The sequence below is a fragment of the Herpailurus yagouaroundi genome, unplaced genomic scaffold (assembly GCF_014898765.1).
Source record: "Herpailurus yagouaroundi ecotype Mexico unplaced genomic scaffold, PumYag 184, whole genome shotgun sequence".
NCBI lineage: Eukaryota > Metazoa > Chordata > Mammalia > Carnivora > Felidae > Herpailurus > Herpailurus yagouaroundi.
The window spans coordinates 22800241-22820635 of NW_024412415.1; the positions used below are offsets into that span (position 1 = coordinate 22800241).

General features: G+C 36.9%; 1 protein-coding gene across 13 annotated transcripts in view; it reads left to right on the forward strand.

Moving 5' to 3' along the window:
• Positions 1-20395, forward strand: part of TCF12 (transcription factor 12) — a 396860-nt gene that overhangs the window by 291305 nt on the left and 85160 nt on the right. For all 13 annotated transcript variants that reach the window (XM_040492789.1, XM_040492790.1, XM_040492788.1 and 10 more), the window contains one exon: positions 19044-19179. In XM_040492789.1, coding sequence (XP_040348723.1) covers positions 19044-19179 — 136 coding nt within the window. The remainder of the gene's footprint in view (positions 1-19043; positions 19180-20395) is intronic.

Below are 20395 nucleotides of genomic sequence, written 5' to 3' on the forward strand. Positions count from 1 at the left end.
GTCTTAAAAAGTGAAGAGCAGTGGTAGAGAATTTATGCTACCTGACTCTAAGACTTAGTGTACAGCTATATGTAATTAAGCAGCACAAACTGGCCTGATTGAGAAATACGACACTAGAACAGAATATAGCCCAGAAGTACACCCACGCTTTATGTAGTTCATTTGATTTTCAGCATTTTGCCAAAATAGGCCAATGAAGAAAGGACAGGTTTTTTTTTTCCATAAAAGATGCAATAATAAATGGATATTCATATAGACAAATATGAATGTCAGTCCTCTCACACTAAACACAAAAGTTATTCAGGATGGATCCTAGACCTAAATGTAAAAGCTACAACTATAAAGCTATAAAAAGAAAACAGGAGAATATCCCCTCAATTTGGGGGTAAGCACATCTTTCTTATATGGAATACAAAAATTTAAAAACCACAAAAGAAAAAATGATAAATTAGAATTAATCAAAATTAAAGACTTCTGCTGAGGGGTGCCTGGGTGGCTCAGTTGGTTAAGCGTTCACTTCATTTTGGCCCAGATTATGATCTCACAGTTCCTGGGATTGAGCCCCACATGCTTGGGATTCTGTCTCCCTCTCTCTCAACCTCTCCTCCCCTGTCTCTCTCTCAAAATAAATAAACTTAAAAAAAAAAACTATAAAGACTTCTACTTATAAAAAAGCATAAGTTAAAAAAATGAATAGGGGCACCAGGGTGGCTCAGTCTATTAAGTGTCCAACTCTTGATTTCATCTTAGGTCATGATCTTCAGGGTTGTGGGTTCAAGCCCCAGGTTAGGCTCTATGCCTACTTAAAAAAAAAAAAAAAAAAAGGAAAGAAATATGTCAAGGAAACATCTTCACACATTATAGGACTTGATTAAAAGATAAAGAATCAATACAAATTTGTTTGTTTTACCATATATAAAGAACTGGACCAGGCAACAGAGTAAAAGATTTAGCATCAGGCCTCAAGAAGCTTACATTCTAGTTGGGGGAGACCAGCTCTGTACAAAGAGAAAATTAATTAAAATGATAAGATAACCTGTAGTAAATCTCAAGGAAGTGGCAGAGGTATGAGAACACAGAAGAGAGAGAAATTAACATGATTTTGATACAGGGAAGATTTTGCAAAGGAAGTATACAACTCTAAAGTCTTGGAGGGGCACCTGGGTGTCTCAGTCCATTAAAGTATCCAGCTCTTGATTTCAGCTCAAGTCATGATCTCACAGTTCATGGGATTGAGCCCGGGATCAGGCTCTGCACTGATGGTGCACAGCCTGCTTGGGATTCTGTCTCCCCCTCTCTTTTTATCTCTCTCTCTGTCCCTCCCCTATGTGTGCAAACATGTTCTCTCTCTCAAAAGAAATGAATAAACTTAATAAAACAAAATCTTGGAGAATGGGTAAAATTTGACCAAGTTGAGAGGAGGACATCTTGGGGAAAGAGAACATATGGCTAATGTAAATACAGGTAATAATATTCAACACATTTTGTAGGTGCTTCCTTAATTTTCTCCCACCAAAACTGTAAGCTTGTAAGGACAGGGTCAATGGCTGCTTGTTTGTTGTATTTTCAGCACCTACTCTGTGCCTGATCAATAGAAGGTATCAGTGAATACTTTTTGAATGAATATATTTTGAATGAAACAAATAAGTAAACGTGGATTCTGGGAATAGTAGCATTTTAGTTTGGCTTGAATTAAATATTTGTTTTGGGGAACAGTATGAAGTGTTTGAATTATAAGGATGTTGCTTGAATGCCTAACCAGTTTGTATCTTGTAAGGGTTTGGGATCGGACATGTGTGGCATGATGAAAAATACAAGTGTTTCTTAGAAAAGTTAAATCCAGGTTCAGGATATGCAAGAGAATTTATGAATTGGAGACTAGGCAACTATTTTAGATGGTGTAGCTCTAGGCCATACATGAACCATGGAATAGGAGGTAGTTTAGACAGATCTTAGTTTTCCTATAACAACAGCACATTGCAGGTGTTAAAAGATAAATTTTTAAAAATATGTAAAGTCATGACTGTCCTACAGATAAAAAGTGACTATGTATAGGGGCACTTGGGTGACCCAGTCAATTAAGCATCTGACTTCGACTCAGGTCACGATCTCGCTATTCGTGGGTTCGAGCCTCACATTGGTCTTAGTGCTGACAGCTCAGAGCCTGAAGCCTGCTTCAGATTCTGGGTCTCCCTCTCTCTCTGCCCCTCCCCCCACCCATGCTCTGTCTTTCTCAAAGATAAATAAAAATTAGAAACAATTTTTAAGTGACTATGTATATAGATTTTATCTCATCAGTGAAGAAATCCGTAAGGTGTCAGAACCAGTTCAAAGGAGAATCCAAAAACAGACAGCCATAGATGAAAAGTATGGAAATAACTAAAAAAGAAACAACAACAACAAAAAACCAGAAGACTCATAAATACAGAGAACAATACTGGTGGTTGCCAGAGGTGAGGGGTGAGTGAAGTAGATAAAGGAAATTAAGATGTGCAAACTTCCAGTTATAAAATAAGTCATGGAGGTGAAAAGTACAGTATAGGAAATACAGTCAGTAATATTGTAGTAATGTTAAATGGCAACATATGAAAACTATACTTATGATGGTGAGCATTGAGTAATACTTAGAACTGTCAAATCAGTATGTTGTATACCTGAAACTAATATGACATGTTAACTATATTTTAGTAACAAACATATAAAAATAAATTTTAAAGATTACGGAAAATAATGTTCAAATGTAGACAAAACATTTTTCCCCCTTTGGAGCAGGGTGCTAGAAGTGTTGAAAGTGGAGGAGAGTTGTTTATCCCTTTACTGGAAAGAATGTTTTTGCAGACAGTAGATAAGAATTATTTTGCTTTGCTCTCAGTTATCTACAATTTATAGTTGTAAAATAGCTCCTATAGAATGAGAATCAGATAACCTAGAATGTTGGGCTCTGGAGTGAGAATCAGGGAACTATGACTATCAGCCAAATATTCTCACCACCCCCCCTTTTTTTATAAATGATTTTATTACAACATAGCCATTCCCATTCATTTACATATTGGCTATAGCTTCTTTCTTGGTACAAAGATGGAACTGAATAGTTAAAACAGACAATATGATGCACAAAACTTGAATGCTTTCTGTCTGGCCTTTATAGAACTGACCCTATTCCAGATAATGCATAATTTCCATCAAAAACACATTTTTTTCCTATACAGGTATGTGTTTCTGACAACTAGGAGAATCAGGAGCTTTCATATGTAGCAAATCCTATATTGACCTATTATTTCCCCAAGAGGTTTAATTAAACTAGTTGTTTTAAAGAACAGTTTGGATATTTCTTCCTAACAGCAAGCCTAATAATAAGGAACTTAATTGGACCTTAGTCTTAGACTGAATTATTAGAAACATATTATTTAGGGGCGCCTGGGTGGCGCAGTCGGTTAAGCGTCCGACTTCAGCCAGGTCACGATCTCGCGGTCCGTGAGTTCGAGCCCTGCGTCAGGCTCTGGGCTGATGGCTCAGAGCCTGGAGCCTGTTTCCGATTCTGTGTCTCCCTCTCTCTCTGCCCCTCCCCCGTTCATGCTCTGTCTCTCTCTGTCCCAAAAATAAATAAATGTTGAAAAAAAAATTAAAAAAAAAAAAAGAAACATATTATTTAGAATAAGGAAGTTCATACTGTATACCTTTCTGAGCATATGCATTTCAAAACAGGCAGAAGTAAACTAAAAATCGCTTAGAGAATCTTGCAAATAAAATAATTTGCAACTTTAGCATATGGAAAGTGATTGAAGGACTGAGGACTGTTTAGTTTTAAAAAGACTTTCATGAGGTGTTTTTTTTTTTTCCTTTTTAAGTATTTGTTTATTTTTGAGAGAGGGAGAGAGAGAGGGGGGCAGGGGCAGAGAGAATCCCAAGCAGGCTCCACACTGTCTGCAAAGAGCCCAAGACAGGGCTCAAACCCACAAACCGTGAGATCATGACCTGAGCTGAAACCAAGAGTCAGCTGCTTAACCAACTCAGCCACACAGGCACCCTGATCCTGATTTTAACATGATGTAAGAAGGAATGTTGTCATGGTATAGAAGATAGAATAGTCAACCTAGGTAGATAGTGACTTTATTGTCACTGGATGTTTTCAAGCACAGGCTAGACCTTCCCTTTACTGAAATTTTTATAATAGAGGGATTAGAGCATATGTTGTTTGATTGAAATAAAATACCTGAAAATGGTCTTTCAATTCTATGAGCTCTCTAGTGAAAGAGGTATGGATGATTCAGCTCAGATTAGAGACCAGAAATAACTATTAACCTATATAGTTTTATATGTTTTTAAATTTTTTTTAATGTTTATTTCTGAAGGAGAGAGAGCATTAACAGGGGAGGGACAGAGAGAAAGGGACACACAGGTTTCAAAGCAGGCTCCAGGCTCTGAGCTGTCAGCACAGAGCCCGATGTCAGGCTCGAACTCACGAGCTGTGAAATCATGACCTGAGCCGAAGTCGGAGGCTTAACAACAGACTGAGCCACCCAGACACTCCAATGTGTTTTTAATTTTTATTCCAGTAGTACTCAGCAGACTAAATGTACAAGCAGACAACAAATGTTTGGCTGCATGGATTACTGATAATAGTGATAATACATGTATACCTCAGAGGTACTGAAGGTTCAGTTCCAGATCACTGCAATAAAGTGAGTCAGGTGAATTTTTTGCTTTCCCAGTGCATATAAAGTTATGTTTACATTATACTGTAGTCTGTTAAGTATGCAGTAGCATTATGCCTAAAAGAACAATGTACATACCTTAATTTCATCCATGAGGTTGAAATCAGCTTCTTCCAAACTCCCCTCCTGTTCACGTCGATAATTTGACCTCTTCTTGTGAATCATGAATGTTCTCAACAACATGTAGGATGGTCATTCCCTTCCAGAAGATTTTCATTTGACTTTGCACAGATCTTTCAGAGAGGAATTATAATCTCTGGCAACCCTAGCCTTATGACATTTCTGTAGTAATAAGATTTGAAAGTCAGAATTACTCTTTGATCCATGGTTGCAGGTGAGCAAGCATGAGAACAACACTAATGTCATTGTACATCTCCATCAGAGCTCTTGGATGACCAGGTTCATTGTCAGTGAGCAATAATATTTTGAAAGGAATCTTTTTCTCTAAGCAGCAAGTCTCAACAGTGGGCTCAAAATATTCAGTAAACTGTGTAACCATGTAAACCATATTAACAGGTAGGCTGTCATCCAGACTTTGTCCCATTTACAGAGCATAGGCAGAGCATATTTAGCATAATTTTTTTTAATATTTTTTTAATGTTTATTTTTTTTTGAGAGAGAGAGAGAGTCAAAGCATAAGCAGGGTAGGGGCAGAGAGATAGAGGGAGACAATGAATCCAAAGCAGGTTCCAGGCTCTGAGCCATCAGCACAAAGATCAATCTGGGGCTCCAACCCATAAACCACAACACAAGATCATGATCTGTGCTAAAGTCGGATGCTTAACCAACTAAGCTACCTAGGTGCCCCTATTTAGCATAATTCTTAAGGGCCCTGTGATTTTAATAATGGCAAGTGAGCACTGGCTTCAACTGAAAGTCACTAGCTGCATTAGCCCCTAACAAGAGACTTGGCCTGTTCTGTGTAAAGCTTTGAAGTTGGGCATTGACTTTTCCTCTCCAGGTATGTAAGTCCTAGATGGCAACATCTTCTGATAGAAGCCTGTTTCATCTCCATTGAAAATTTGTTGCTTAGTGTAAACACCTTCATTAATTATCTTAGCTAGATCTTCTGGATAACTTTCTGCAGCTTCTATATCAGGACTTGTTGCTTCACCTTGCACTTTTATATTACAGAGGTGGCTTCTTTCCTTAAACTTTATGAACCAACTTCTGCTAACTTCATACTTTTCGTTTGCATCCTCCTCAAGTCTCTCAGCCTTCATAGAATTGAGGTGAGTTAGGGCTATGCTTTGGATTTTGCAGTATTGTAGCTGGTTTGATCTTCTGTCCAGACCACTAAAACTTCCCACCTATCAGCATTAAGGCTATTTGGCTTTCTTACCATTCATGTGTTCACTGGAGTAGCACTTCTAATTTCCTTAAGAATTTTTCCTTTGGTATTCATAGGAAATTCATGGTATTCATGGTATTCATACCTTGGCTAACTGTTTGGTACAACTGGCTTAGATTTCATCCTATCTCCACATTTGACATGCTCTCCTCACTAAGCTTAGTCATTTCTAGCTTTTGATTTGAAGGGAGAGATGTGTGACTCTTCATTTCACTTGAACATTTAGAGGCCGTTGTTGGGTTATTAATTGACCTAACTTGAATATCGTTGTGTCTCAAGGAATAAAGTGGCTCAAGGAGAGGGAGAGAGACAGAAGAATGACTGGTCAGTGGAGCAGTCAGAACACAGCATTTATCGATTAAATTCACCCTCTTATATGGACACAGCTCACGGTACCCCAAAACAATTACAGTATAACCTTAAGAAATACAGTAATAACGAAGAAGTTTGAAACATTGCAAGAATTACCAAAAAAAGACACAGAGACACAAAGTTAGCAAATGTTGTTGGAAAAATGGTACCTGTGGACTTGCTCGACAGAAGCAATATATATATACATACATACACACACATACACATATATATACACACATATATATCCAGGATAATAACCTGCAATTTGTAAAACGTGCAGTATCTGCAAAGTACAATAAAATGAGGTATGCCTAAACAAACATAAGGGCTAGCGTATATCACATATTTACTAGTGTCAGGCATTGTGCTAAGCACCTTACAGACATTTCATATGGTCCTTGCAGTACTCTATGACAAAAGTGTTGCCACTGCTATTGCTGTTATTGTTCTCCATTTGACAACGGAGGAACCTGAAGCCTCAGGAATTATGTAATTTATCCAAGGTTTCATAGCTGGTAAATGGTTAAGGATAGAAGAATTGAAGTAGTAATGAGATAATGGTTCAAGTGATAGACTATGTGGGATAGTTTTCAAAGGAAGGAAATGAAGCCATAATTAAACTTAGGGACTGGGCGGGGGAAAGGTCAAGCTGTTGGATATCTTGAGGGATGCATGGGTGGCTCAGTCAGTTAAGCATCTGACTTTTGGTTCAGGTCATGATCTTGTGGTTTGTGCGTTCTAACCCCACATTGGGCTCTCTGCTGTCAGTGCAGAGCCTGCTTCAGATCCTCGGTCTCCCTCTGTCTCTGCCCCTCCCCTGCTTGCATGCACGTGCACTCGCCCTCAAAATTAAGCATTTAAAAACAAAAAGATACATGAGGAGGCTGGCTGGCTCAAGGCAGTTAAGCGTCCAACTTCAGCTCAGGTCACTATCTCACAGTTTGTGAGTTCGAGCCCCACATCAGGCTCTGTGTTGACAGCTCAGAGCCTGGAGCCTGCTTCAGGAAGGGCCTGGCCCTTCCTCTGCTTGCACTCTGTATCTCAAAAATAGGTAAACATTAAAAAAAATTGTTTTTAAACAAAAAGATACTGGATATCTTGAGCCAAAAAAAAAAGTGCAGTAAGTAGTAAAGAAGTTATGGTGTTGTAAAAATAGGTCATGCCATACTACCCAAAGCTATCTACACATTCAATGCAATCCCAATCAAAATTGCACCAGCATTCTTCTCGAAACTAGAACAAGCAATCCTAAAATTCATATGGAACCACAAAAGGCCCCAAATAGCCAAAGTAATTTTGAAGAAGAAGACCAAAGCAGGAGGCATCACAATCCCAGACTTTAGCCTCTACTGCAAAGCTGTCATCATCAAGACAGCATGGTATTGGCACAAAAACAGACACATAGACCAATGGAATAGAATAGAAACCCCAGAACTAGACCCACAAACGTATGGCCAACTCATCTTTGACAAAGCAGGAAAGAACATCCAATGGAAAAAAGACAGTCTCTTTAACAAATGGTACTGGGAGAACTGGACAGCAACATGCAGAAGATTGAAACTAGACCACTTTCTCACACCATTCACAAAAATAAACTCAAAATGGATAAAGGACCTGAATGTGAGACAGGAAACCATCAAAACCCTCGAGGAGAAAGCAGGAAAAGACCTCTCTGACCTCAGCCGTAGCAATGTCTTACTCGACACATCCCCAAAGGCAAGGGAATTAAAAGCAAAAATGAACTACTGGGACCTTATGAAGATAAAAAGCTTCTGCACAGCAAAGGAAACAACCAACAAAACTAAAAGGCAACCAATGGAATGGGGAAAGATATTTGGAAATGACATACCGGACAAAGGGCTAGTATCCAAAATCTATAAAGAGCCCACCAAACTCCACACCCAAAAAACAAATAACCCAGTGAAGAAATGGGCAGAAAACATGAATAGACCCTTCTCTAAAGAAGACATCCGGATGGCCAACAGGCACATGAAGAGATGCTCAACGTCGCTCCTCATCAGGGAAATACAAATCAAAACCACACTCAAATATCACCTCATGCCAGTCAGAGTGTCCAAAATGAACAAATCAGGAGACTCTAGATGCTGGAGAGGATGTGGAGAAACGGGAACCCTCTTGCACTGTTGGTGGGAATGCAAATTGGTGCAGCCACTCTGGAAAACAGTGTGGAGGTCCCTCAAAAAATTAAAACTAGACCTACCCTATGACCCAGCAATAGCACTGCTAGGAATTTACCCAAGGGATACAGGAGTACTGATGCATAGGGGCACTTGTACCCCAATGTTTACAGCAGCACTCTCAACAATAGCCAAATTATGGAAAGAGCCTAAATGTCCATCAACTGATGAATGGATAAAGAAATTGTGGTTTATATACACAATGGAGTACTATGTGGCAATGAGAAAGAATGAAATATGGCCCTTTGTAGCAACGTGGATGGAACTGGAGAGTGTGATGCTAAGTGAAATAAGCCATACAGAGAAAGACAGATATCATATGGTTTCACTCTTATGTGGATCCTGAGAAACTTAACAGAAACCCATGGGGGAGGGGAAGGAAAAAAAAAAAGAGGTTAGAGTGGAAGAGAGCCAAAGCATAAGAGACTCTTAAAAACTGAGAACAAACTGAGGGTTGATGGGGGGTGGGAGGGAGGGGAGGGTGGGTGATGGGTATTGAGGAGGGCACCTTTTGGGATGAGCACTGGGTGTTGTATGGAAACCAATTTGACAATAAACTACATATATTGAAAAAAAAATAGGTCATGTCAGAGTTGAATATTGGACTTAAAATTTCAGGAGTCAGGGGTTTCCAGTACATACAGCATCCTTTTGGCAGTAAATTAGTTGATGGAAAGAGCACCTGGGTGGCTCAGTCAGCAGAGCATCCATCTGACTCTTGATCTCAGGGTGCAGAGTTCAAGCCCCACATTGGGCCTGGAGCCTACCTAAAAAAAAAAAAAGTAGATGAGTTGATGGTGATAGGAGGAATCCTGGAGTCGGGAATGTTAAAAAGACATAAAAGTGACTATGGATCAGTGTCGAAGCTCTCCAAGAGATGATTACCTCATTAAGTAGCCTGTGAAGAGGCTATGCCTGCTGGTATTCAATAGGTATTCAGAATATGTTTGAATCTGAATCCTGTGATATAGGAAGGAAATATATTACCAGGATAATAAGCCATCAGCTACCTGCAGAGGGAGCTTCTGAGTTTGGAACATAGGTAAAATAAATTACTTTGTGGAAGGAAAGTCTCATTTTAAAGTATCAGGCAGTAGGCAAGTTTAATTTCCTACTTTGGTTAAAAGGCCAGAGAGAAATGATGTATAGGTATTTGGCAGGGATAAGACCTCATTTTTGTTCTCTCCATAAAACTTGCTAATTATACTTTTGGTGGTACTCATTGCTCTTTGGATACATTGTTTAAAAGTCAGTTTAGGGGTACATGGGTGGCTCAGTCAGTTAAACTTCAGACTTTTGATTTCGGCTCAGGTCACAGTCTCAGCTTCATGAGATTGAGCCCTGCATCAGGCTCTGCACTTACATTGTAGAGCCTGCTTAAGTTTTTTCTCTCCCTCCCTTTCTGCCCCATCCCTGCTCGCATGCATGCTTGCACATTCTCTCTCAAAATAAATAAATATTAAAATAAATAAGTAATAAAAGTCCATTTATTCTTCGGGCGCCTGGGTAGCTCAGTTGGCTGAGTGTCCAGGTCATGATCTCGTAGTTCACGAGTCTCACAGTTTGTGACTTGGAGTCCCACATTGGACTCGCTGCTTTCAGTGCCAAAGCTATCAGCACAGAACTTGCTTTGGATCTTGTGTCCCCCTCTCTCTGTGCCCCTCAGTTGCTTGCGCGCGCTCTCTCTCCCTCTCTCTCTCTCTCAAAAATAAACATTTTTTTAAAAGTCAATTTATCCTTTTGCAAACTGATTTCAGAAGAAAAGAGTATATTAAATAATGGCTAGAGATTGGACACCATCTCAGGGGGGGGAAAATGAAAAAAGAGGTGACCACAGCCTGGGCATTACATGATTATAAGATATTGTTGTCAGTTGTAGGGTCTGTATAACAAGAAGTGAATAATGGTAGAATAAGTAAAGCAGGAGCAGCAGAATACTGGAAGTTAAGTGAAGCTGGGTGAAAGGTATAGGAAGGTTCATTATATTGGAGGGTTTTTTCTATTTTTGTTTATATTTGAAAATTCCCAAAATAAAAAGCTTAACTTTTTGAAGATGTTCCAGTATAGGATGTTTCAGTTCAAAAAGTATTTCATACCTAACTATATGCCTACTACTGTATTGTATTTTATGTTATTCTTAATTGTATTTTTCAAAATACAAGGGACTGGGAAGAGAAGGTACTCATTTACTGGCATTAAAGGGAAAAGGAGTGACTTCTTAGTATCAACTCTGCTGAAAATCTTAGGACTCCATAATACCATTTCCACAAAAGCAAAAGAGAAATGATACTTCTTTATCTCCTGTTCTTTTAATGTTGGTTAGCACCTCACAGAGCAGGTTCCTTTTTATTCATAAAAAAAATAAATAAATAAAAGGTTCAAAGGCACACTACTAGCTTTGCAGGAAGACTTAAGAGGACCCTATTTAACAAGGAAGTTTCTAACTTCAGACACTCAGAAAAACTCACTTAGGAAGAAGATGGGCTTAGAGTATGCTCACTGCTGACCTCTTGAGAGTCTGCTTTCAAGAAATCCCTTATAGCATTTGGCAGTAGGCACTCAACCTAAAAGAAAGTCATTCTTTTTGCATATTTGTAATTACTTAAATACTGGGTGTATTAAAATTGTTTTTAATGGTTTTCATTATAGTTTTCTTTTTATTCCCCAAAGTCTTCCTTTGTTGATCTCTATCCCATATTTTCTTCCTACTCAATAATCTTTTCATTGGCTGATGTAGGATTTGAGAGAAAAGTTCAGACAAAAATTAGTGAAAATGATACATTAAGATGGTAAAATTTCCCTCTGTTACTGATAATTAAAGGAGATTGGGAAATTCAAACTGCCAAGATTACCATGTTTTACTAATTTAATAGTACATAGGTAGTTTCTTAAAGATTGGGCTGATTGCGTTGGCAGCATGTGTTTGATGGATGACTGTCATTATCTTCTCAAACCTGCCTGACACTTTAAGTATAGAAAATGATAATTAAATTTTTAAGAGACCATGTTGAGATTATAAAATTTAGGGCTTGTAAAAGAACAAGCATAACAGTTGGCTAGTGGTGGTTGGTATGTTTTTATTGACCTGGGGGAAGGAATAGAAACATCTCAGGTTTTCTTTTACTTTGTTTCCCTGTATAGTCTCCCCTCCCCCTCAATTAATGTATTGTCCAAAGTGTTGGTAATGACTTGGAACTATTCAGGTTGCACAAAGCATTTAATGAAATCTTGCCTTAGACAAAACACTAGAGAGGATCATAATTAATGTCTCATTTTCTGCCAGTTGCTATTGATTACTCATTCAAGATCCCTTTGTTCTCAGAATGATAACAACTGTAGTTTGCATCACTATCTAATGAGATTCTCAGGATAGAATTCTTTAACAACATGCTGATAATTGCTAACATATCCCTGGAATTTCAATGTAAATGAATTTGCATCATAATACAATTATTTCACAATATCTGTATTTTCCAAATTCAAAATTTATTAGTCTGTTTTTTTAATTATTTGTAAAAAACTAACAGAAGACTCATATAGTATTAAAGGCCCTACGTTTATATTTTGCCCTGAGTACCCCTTTACCCTCTGAGTTTTTTATTTGATCATGAGTGGCTTCTTTGTCACTCTCCACTTCCCTGTCTTAATCTCGGAAACCTTAAGTGAGTGGACTTACAGCTAAACTGTATTGTGATATTTCTCAGTTAAAAAAACAATTACAAATATGGTAATACTATACTGATTCTGCTCTCAGAACGATTTTGTTTCTTCGTCCCTCAGTGACAAAGGAAATACGTGGTACAGTTTAAAGAATTCAACTGAGAAATTTTAATAGTTTATGTTCTCTGTTTTATCATGATTGTGTTCTATACTTTTTTATTGTTTTAATTAGTACACTCTCCTCTCAAGAAGACAAACCTGAGAAGAGCTGCTTGCCTTTATATATTAAAACTGCATACCATTTCAGGACTGTAATATAGACATAAAATTAAAGAATTCTGTAAAATGTACACAGCAGAGGTTCCATGAGTCCATATTAAATATTAAACATTTTTACAGTGTGCAACTATAACATACTTTGTATCTTATTTTTCTAGAAAACAAATCAGTAATGAATTAGTGCTTCAAAGTTTTAGTCATAAAATGAGGCTAACAATTTTTGATATAGTGTTAATTTAACCTTATTAATTAATAAGTCCTTATTTAATCTGAAGTTATAAATGGATATGAAATTATATTTTAGTACATTGTTTGGGCCAAGCCATTTAATGGTAAAAACCAGTTCTGAGGAAGTAAGTTTATGTTTATCAAGATTTCAGACACTTTCCCTTTTAAGGGTAAAGAATATCCAAATTACTGCATTGTGGTTCTGAATCCTCTGGGCTGCTAAACCCCACCATTTTTATATAGGATATTCTTCTGATTTCCTATGAAATCACATTTAGAGTACCTTCCAAGATACTTAAGAAGTTACATTAATAAATGATGTTGGTCAAACTCACTACTTTATTCCTCTCCTTTACTTTTTGGTCACCATGAAGACTTACACTGAATAGTCTTTTCAGTTTAACATTTTAGAGTCAGGGTTTCTTGGCATGTGAAGAGGGAGAAAGAATATATATATATATATATATTATATATATATATAAAGAATATATATATAATATATAATATATATAATATATGTGTGTGTGTATATATATCCACATATATTACATGTATTATACATAGGCTACTAAAATTCCATCTAAAGAAATGGGAGTTTTTATTTACAGGCTAGAGGTTTGTCATACATAATTTAAAATGAAACTTTACTGTAGTTTTTCGTACAATAATCTAGGCTGTATTAGTGTTTCTGGGATGAACCTTAATTGATTATTCTTCAGTAATTAGATACATTTTTCACAGTTGAGGTTTTAGATGACTATTAAAAAGATTATTTTCTAAGACTGTGTTAAGAAATGTAGTGCTCTGTCATTTCGGAAAACTAATTCTGCCTTGAATAACATGGCTTGGCAGAATAAAACTGCTTTGCCTAGTTCTGTATCCTCTGGGATTGTGTATTCTTTTTGCTTGTACCTTCAGGACAAGATCAATGGCAATCAATAATGCTTCTCGTTAGTTTTTAAGCAGGCAGGAAAATCAATAATATGAACTGATACATAATTTTATTTTAAGAGAAATAAACTAGTTTATTATTTGTGCTTTAGTGTTACCAAAATATTTGAAGAATCAAAGAAAAGAAGAATACTTTATAAGTGATATAATATCAAGATATTAGGCTCATATAGTTTAGCCCTTGATTTTTTTTTTAATCACTTTCCATTAGTTTCATGGGTATTATTTCTTAGATTGCCAAGTCCTCATGGAGAAAACATTGTCTTAAACTTCTTTTGTATTTCTTGTAGTACTGAACAATTCATTTTAATTAATAGGATAAAATATTCTGTGTTCTTAAAAAGAAACAATTTCTCCTACATATAGATCAAGATACAAATTGAACAGGGAAACATGGTTATTTCTATGATTAAGACAACTAAGTGAAGAACATCTTCTATGGGTTTTTTTTAGCATTAATATTCACTGTGGAACAAGAATACAGACTATTTGCTAACCATATCTCCATATTTACCTATACTAAGGAGAAAGGTTTATCAACATTATTGGTAAAAGTAAACTTTTCTCCTAAAAAATTTTATTCTTCTTCCTTTCTTCCATGCATGTGTACAGAATCTACCAGTATGTATTCTATAGATAATACAGCTTTAGGATTATAATCCACAAAGTCATTTACAGGTCACTTAAATGTTTTGAAGTTCATGGTCTTACATATGGTAATTAGGTTCCTGAACTATTGTAGAAGTCTTCTTCATATTGAAGAAGGAAACTCTTAAGCAGACATAGATTCAAATTAGGGTTCTACTACTTGTTATCTGTATAACATATAATTTATATAATAAGATTGCAGTAAGTATTACCTAAGATGGTACATTTGTAAGTATGATTGTCGATCCTTGATATTTATTCTGATTTTCTCCAACTTTTTATTTTGAAAAATTACAAACTCACAGAAAAGGTACAAGAATAATAAAGTGAATATTTATGCGCTCTTAATGAAATTTCATCAGTATTTCACCACGTTTGTGCGTACACATTCCTTTTCTTTCACTTAGTATGTGTATGTGTTTGTATCCTACACATGAGTTTATACACACAAATACACATCTGCTGAATCATTTTCAGAATAAGTTGGCATTTTTCTATTCTTGATTTAGATTAATACAGTTTGAATCTATCACACTCCTTTTTGGATTTAGCCTTTAATTGTCAACCCTCTCTCTAGGGGCCTGTCCATTCTCTTTCCAATTTCTAACATCCAATAGCCTTTGGGAGTTGTAATTCAGCTTAGATGCAGGGCAAACAAGGTCTTCTTACTTAGGATAAAGAGTTTGTGCCCAGAAAACAGAATATGAAATGTCATTCACCTTATTTTCATTCTTTCGTGGAATGAAAGAAGTAAAGTGGAATGAAGGATGTAAAATTTTCCCTTTTTGCAGATGGTATGATCTTATATATCCAGAATTCACCGTAAAGCTATTTGAACTAATAAACAAATCTACTGTAGTTGCAAGATTCAAGATCAAAAACTAGTTGTACTTCTGTACACTAATAATCAACAAACCAAAAATAAAATTAAGCCACCAACTCCATTTAGCATCCAAAAGAATAAAATACCTAGGAATAGGGGCTCCTGGGTGGCTCATTGGGTTTAGCATCTGACTCTTGATTTTGGCTCACAGTTCAAGCCGAACAGTTCAGCTCACAGTTCATGAGTTCAAGCCCCACGTTGGGCTCTGTGCTATCAGCGCAGGGCCTGCTTGAGATTCTCTCTCTCCTTGTCTCTGCCCCTCCCCTGCTCACACACTTTCTCTCTCTCAAATAAACTTCTTAAAAAGCTACCTAGGAATAAATTTAACTGCAAAGTGTCAGACATATATACTGGAAACTACAAAGCATTGCTAAAAGAAATTACAGAAGACCGAAATTACAGATTCAGTGTTCATCAGTCAGAAAACTTAATGTTGTTAAGATGGCAAAACTCCCCAAAGCAATCTTCAGATTCAGTGCAGTCCCTATCACAATTCCAGTGGCATCTTTTTGCAGAAATGGAAAAGTTGATCCTCAAATTTTCTGTATAATTTCAAAGAACCCCAAATAGTGAGAACAGTATTAAAAAAGAAGAAAGTTAGAGTACACACACTTTTCATTTTCAAAACTTACTACAAAACTACAGTATAGAACTGGTACAAGGTGGACATACAGACAAATGAGATAGAATTGAGAGTCCAGAAATAAACCCAAATATCTATAAGCAATTGATTTTCAGCAAAGGATGCCAAGACCACTGAATAAGGAAATATTACTTTTTTCAACAAATGGTACTAACACAACTGGATATCCACATTCAAAAGAATGAAGTTGGACCTCTACCTTCTACCAACCATATACAAAAATTAACCCAAAATGGATCAGTGATCTAGGTGTGAGCTGAAACTATATACTCTTAGAAGAAAATACAGGGTTAAATCTTCACTACCTTGAATTTGGCATTAAATTCTTAGATGTGACGTCAAAAGCATGACAAAAGAAAAAAAAATTAAGATAAATTAGACTTCATCAAAATTAAAAACTTGGACACTAAGAGGTAAAAAGACAGCCTACAAAATGGGACATGCAAATCATGTGTCTGGTAAGTGTCTAGTATAAGAACTCTTTCTTTTAATGTTTATTTATTTTGAGAGAGAGAGCACACGTGCATGAGCAGGGGAGGGAAAAAGAGAATTCCAAGCAGGTTCTGCACTGTCAGCACAGACCCCAACACGGGCTTGATCTCACGAACTGTGAGATCATGACCTGAGCCAAAATCAAGAGTTGCTTGCTTAACTGAGCCACCCAGGTGCCCTGGTGTATAAGAACTCTTACAATATAACAGTAGGAACACAACCCAATTTAAAAATGGTCAAAGGACTTGAATAGATGTTTTTCTGAAGAAGACATTACAAAGGGCCATCAAGCCCATGAAGAGATACCCAACATCATTAATCATTCGGGAAATGGTAGTCAAAACCACAATAAGATACTAGTCCATACTAGTATGGCTACAATTAAAAACAAAAAACTAGTAAGAAGTGTTGATAAGGATGTGATTGGAATCCTCATACATTGCTGGTGGGAATGTAAAATGGCCCAGCCATTGTGGAAAACAGTTTGCCAGTTCCTCAAAGAGTTAAAGATAGAATTGCCATATGACTCAGCATTTCCACTCCTAAGTATTACCCAATAGAATTGAAAACAAGTATTCAAATAAATGCCCATACACAAATGTTCATAGCAACACTATTCACAGTAGTCCAAAGCGAGAAACAACCAATGTGTCCCATTAGTGAATAAATGAGTAAACAAATTATAGTATATCTATACAATAGAATATTATTCAGCCCTACAAAGGAATGAAATACTGATACAAACTACAACGTGGATACACTTCAAAAACATGTGAAGTGAGAGAAGCCAGACACAAAAGGTCCCATATGATTCCAATTATATGAAATACTCAGAATAGGGAAATTCATAGAGACAGCAGATTAGTGGTTGCAGAGGCTACAGGAATGGAAGTAACTGTTTAATGGGTACAGGGTTTCCTTTGGAGGTGATAAAAATGTTCTGGAACTAGATGGTGATGGTCACATAATGAATATACCACATATCACTAGTTGGAAACTTTGCAGTGGTTATCTTTATGTTATGTGAATTTGTGCCTTTTTAAAGCTGAAACACAAGTTGTTTAAAATCATTAAATAGCGTGATAAACTGAAAAGAGAGTTTTTCTTGATTATTAGAATAGAGGCAGGAACTGGGCTACTGGTGACTTCTATTACAAAGTTCTACTGATTCTTTCTGACCAGAGCTGAGGTTTATTTGTTAGTACCTTTCTGATATTCATGAGTATGGTCACGGCAGGTATTAAATATGGGTTAGGAGAGTAGTGTATGTATCAGAGGAATCATAGCCCTTTTCACATGAGAGCATCCTCTCAACTGTATCCAGCACCTTTTCCAGTTGAAATCTTTTCCCCTCAGCTACCAGAAGGCTTGGAACCAAATTCTGCCAAGTTAACTTCATTTGCTTTATGATAGGGTCACTGGTTTAGTAGGTCAGAGCTGCTGAATCTCTGGGTTTCAGTGAAGCACTTGATAAAGTTTCATGCCATTGTAGCATACCTTAGGGATCTCCTCAGGCTTGTCATCCTCATGTCTTCTTTTGGTCCCATTTTTTATGCCCCAGTACTAAAAACGCTAGCAAATGCATTGGTTAACAGACTCAGAATCTAAAACAGATAGAAATGATAAAATATAACGAGGTTAATTTGATCAGGTAAATGTTAACTGTTGTACTTGGAACTAAAAAACACAACTGAAAAAGGTAACCATTGGAGGGACAAGACTTAATAGCAACATATACAATAAAGAGTAACAGCGTGTGATCACTCCTCACCTCTTAATATGAGCTAGCACAAATGGGTTGTTTAAATGTAGTGTTGAAAATGACTCTGCACTAATCAGGTCACATCTGGGGCATTGTCATCCATTCCATTTTTACAAGACACTTTGACAAACTGAAAATAAGTCCAGAGGTCTTATGTCAGAGATGATGAGGATTACATTCAAACCCCCATGTCATGAAGCACAGTTGAAGGACACAGGAATGGCTTGTCTTGAAAATATTGGCAGTCTTTAAACAATGAAAACTATCCTAAAAGAAAAAAAAGAAGAAAGAACAGAATTGACTGCCTTGTATGGTCATGAAAGCATTCAAGCAAAGACTTGGTGGTCATTTTTCAGAAGTCTTCTTGATGATTAAAGGGTGAAACCACATAGTAACTAAAGTGTGTTTCAACCTTAAGATTGTTTAGATCTACATAATTACTAGGAATTAAGTAACATGAGGATGAGGAAAGAGAGAACATGTAAGTTTATTTTTTTAATGTTTATTTTTGAAAGAGAGAGAGAGAGAGAGCAGGGGAGGTGCAGAGAGAGAGGGAGACAGAATCCGAAGCAGGCTTGGAGCTTTCGGCGCAGAGCTGGATGCAGGGATCAGACTCAGAAACCGTGAGATCATGACCTGAGCCGAGGTTGCATGCTTAACTGACTGAGCCACTCCACGCGCCCCGAGGAAATGTAGGTTTAAGCCAATGTTCTAATAAACCATCGTTCAAATATTTATTAGATGCATCTAATTCAAGGCATTGTTGAAGGCATTAGCATCCTCTGAATAACCATCTGAATAACTCAGAAGTGGTGACATTTTCCCATTTGAGTTGGTATCAGTGGGAAAATAACTTGTTTCCCTGGCTTTGTTTTATAGTCTAGTCTCCTGAGACAAGATCTAGGGCTTGGAAGCCCAGCACAGCTGTCTTCTTCAGGAAAACCTGGAACACCATACTACTCGTTCTCTGCTACAAGTTCCAGGAGAAGACCACTCCATGACTCTGCAGCACTTGGTAAGCGTGCGTTGTACAACAAACCCTGCCTTAACAAATGTTTTTTTTTTTGTTTAACCCCTTAGTCTTTACTTCTGGCTGTACTTCTATTTAGAAGAAATTTGGTTTCTTAGGTATCATGTTGATAGTAGAGATTATTTGCATAAAATGTTGTATCTGTTAGATACTTAATAAAAAATCAATTTAGTACTCTTGTTTGGTCACCATAAGAGGAACTAAATAGTGAAAATGGGACTGGTTTTTCCTATTATAATAAAAATGTTACGTGCTAATATTAACACCTTATTTTTTACTAAGATTGATAATAATGCTGAACAGTTTACAAAGTGGTTTTATATACTTTCTCATCTCATTAGTATAACAGACCTGCTAGTCAGTAGATGTAATACTATATTTAACATAAACTGAGGCTCAGGAGGACACATTCGTATAATTAGTAGGTGGTTTCCCCAGGATAAAATTAAGATTTTCTGACTCCACGTCCAATATTTTTTGCATATTAGTTGCTTCTACTCCCCAATTTTTTAAAAGTTGAGATAAAATCAATCATATTAAAATTCACAATTCAATGATGTTTAGTACATTCATAGTGCTGTGCAGCTGTCATCTCGCTCTCCTTTCAAAACATCACCTCAATAGGAAACCCTGCACCTATTAAATTCTGAACTCTCATTTTCTTTGGCTCCCTTCTTTATGTCTTGTACATAGCCTAACAAGGCCAGTCTGTTTTGTGTTGCTGCTGCAGCAAGCCTCAGGTATACTCTTAACACCTTATCCAAGCAGTGTTTAAATGTGGGTATTTTTGGTGATTCCTACCAGGCAATCCTTTGTACAAGAAAATTGAAGTTGTACAGGCTGTTTATAATCAAAGATATGGCAGCTTTTGAAATAAATATAGCCCACTAAAAGAAACTATGCCATAGTTATTTATTCCACAAATACTTGTTGACTGCTTTCAATTCATGTATCTACCTTCTGTCAAACCTAGAGTTTTGTGTAATAGCCCTAGTCCATGGGTCTAGAGTATGCTTGAGGGTATAAAAGGCAAAGATGGTCATGTTTGGAATAGAGAGCTCTGACTAGATGTGCCCCCCTCTCAGCATTATGGGTGATTTAGTATATGTATTGATGAAGTAAGCCCAGATGATTTAGACCAGTATACTGTTTGTTACTAAAGAAATGATAAATTGTAAAGCATCTTTCCTCCATCTTTATG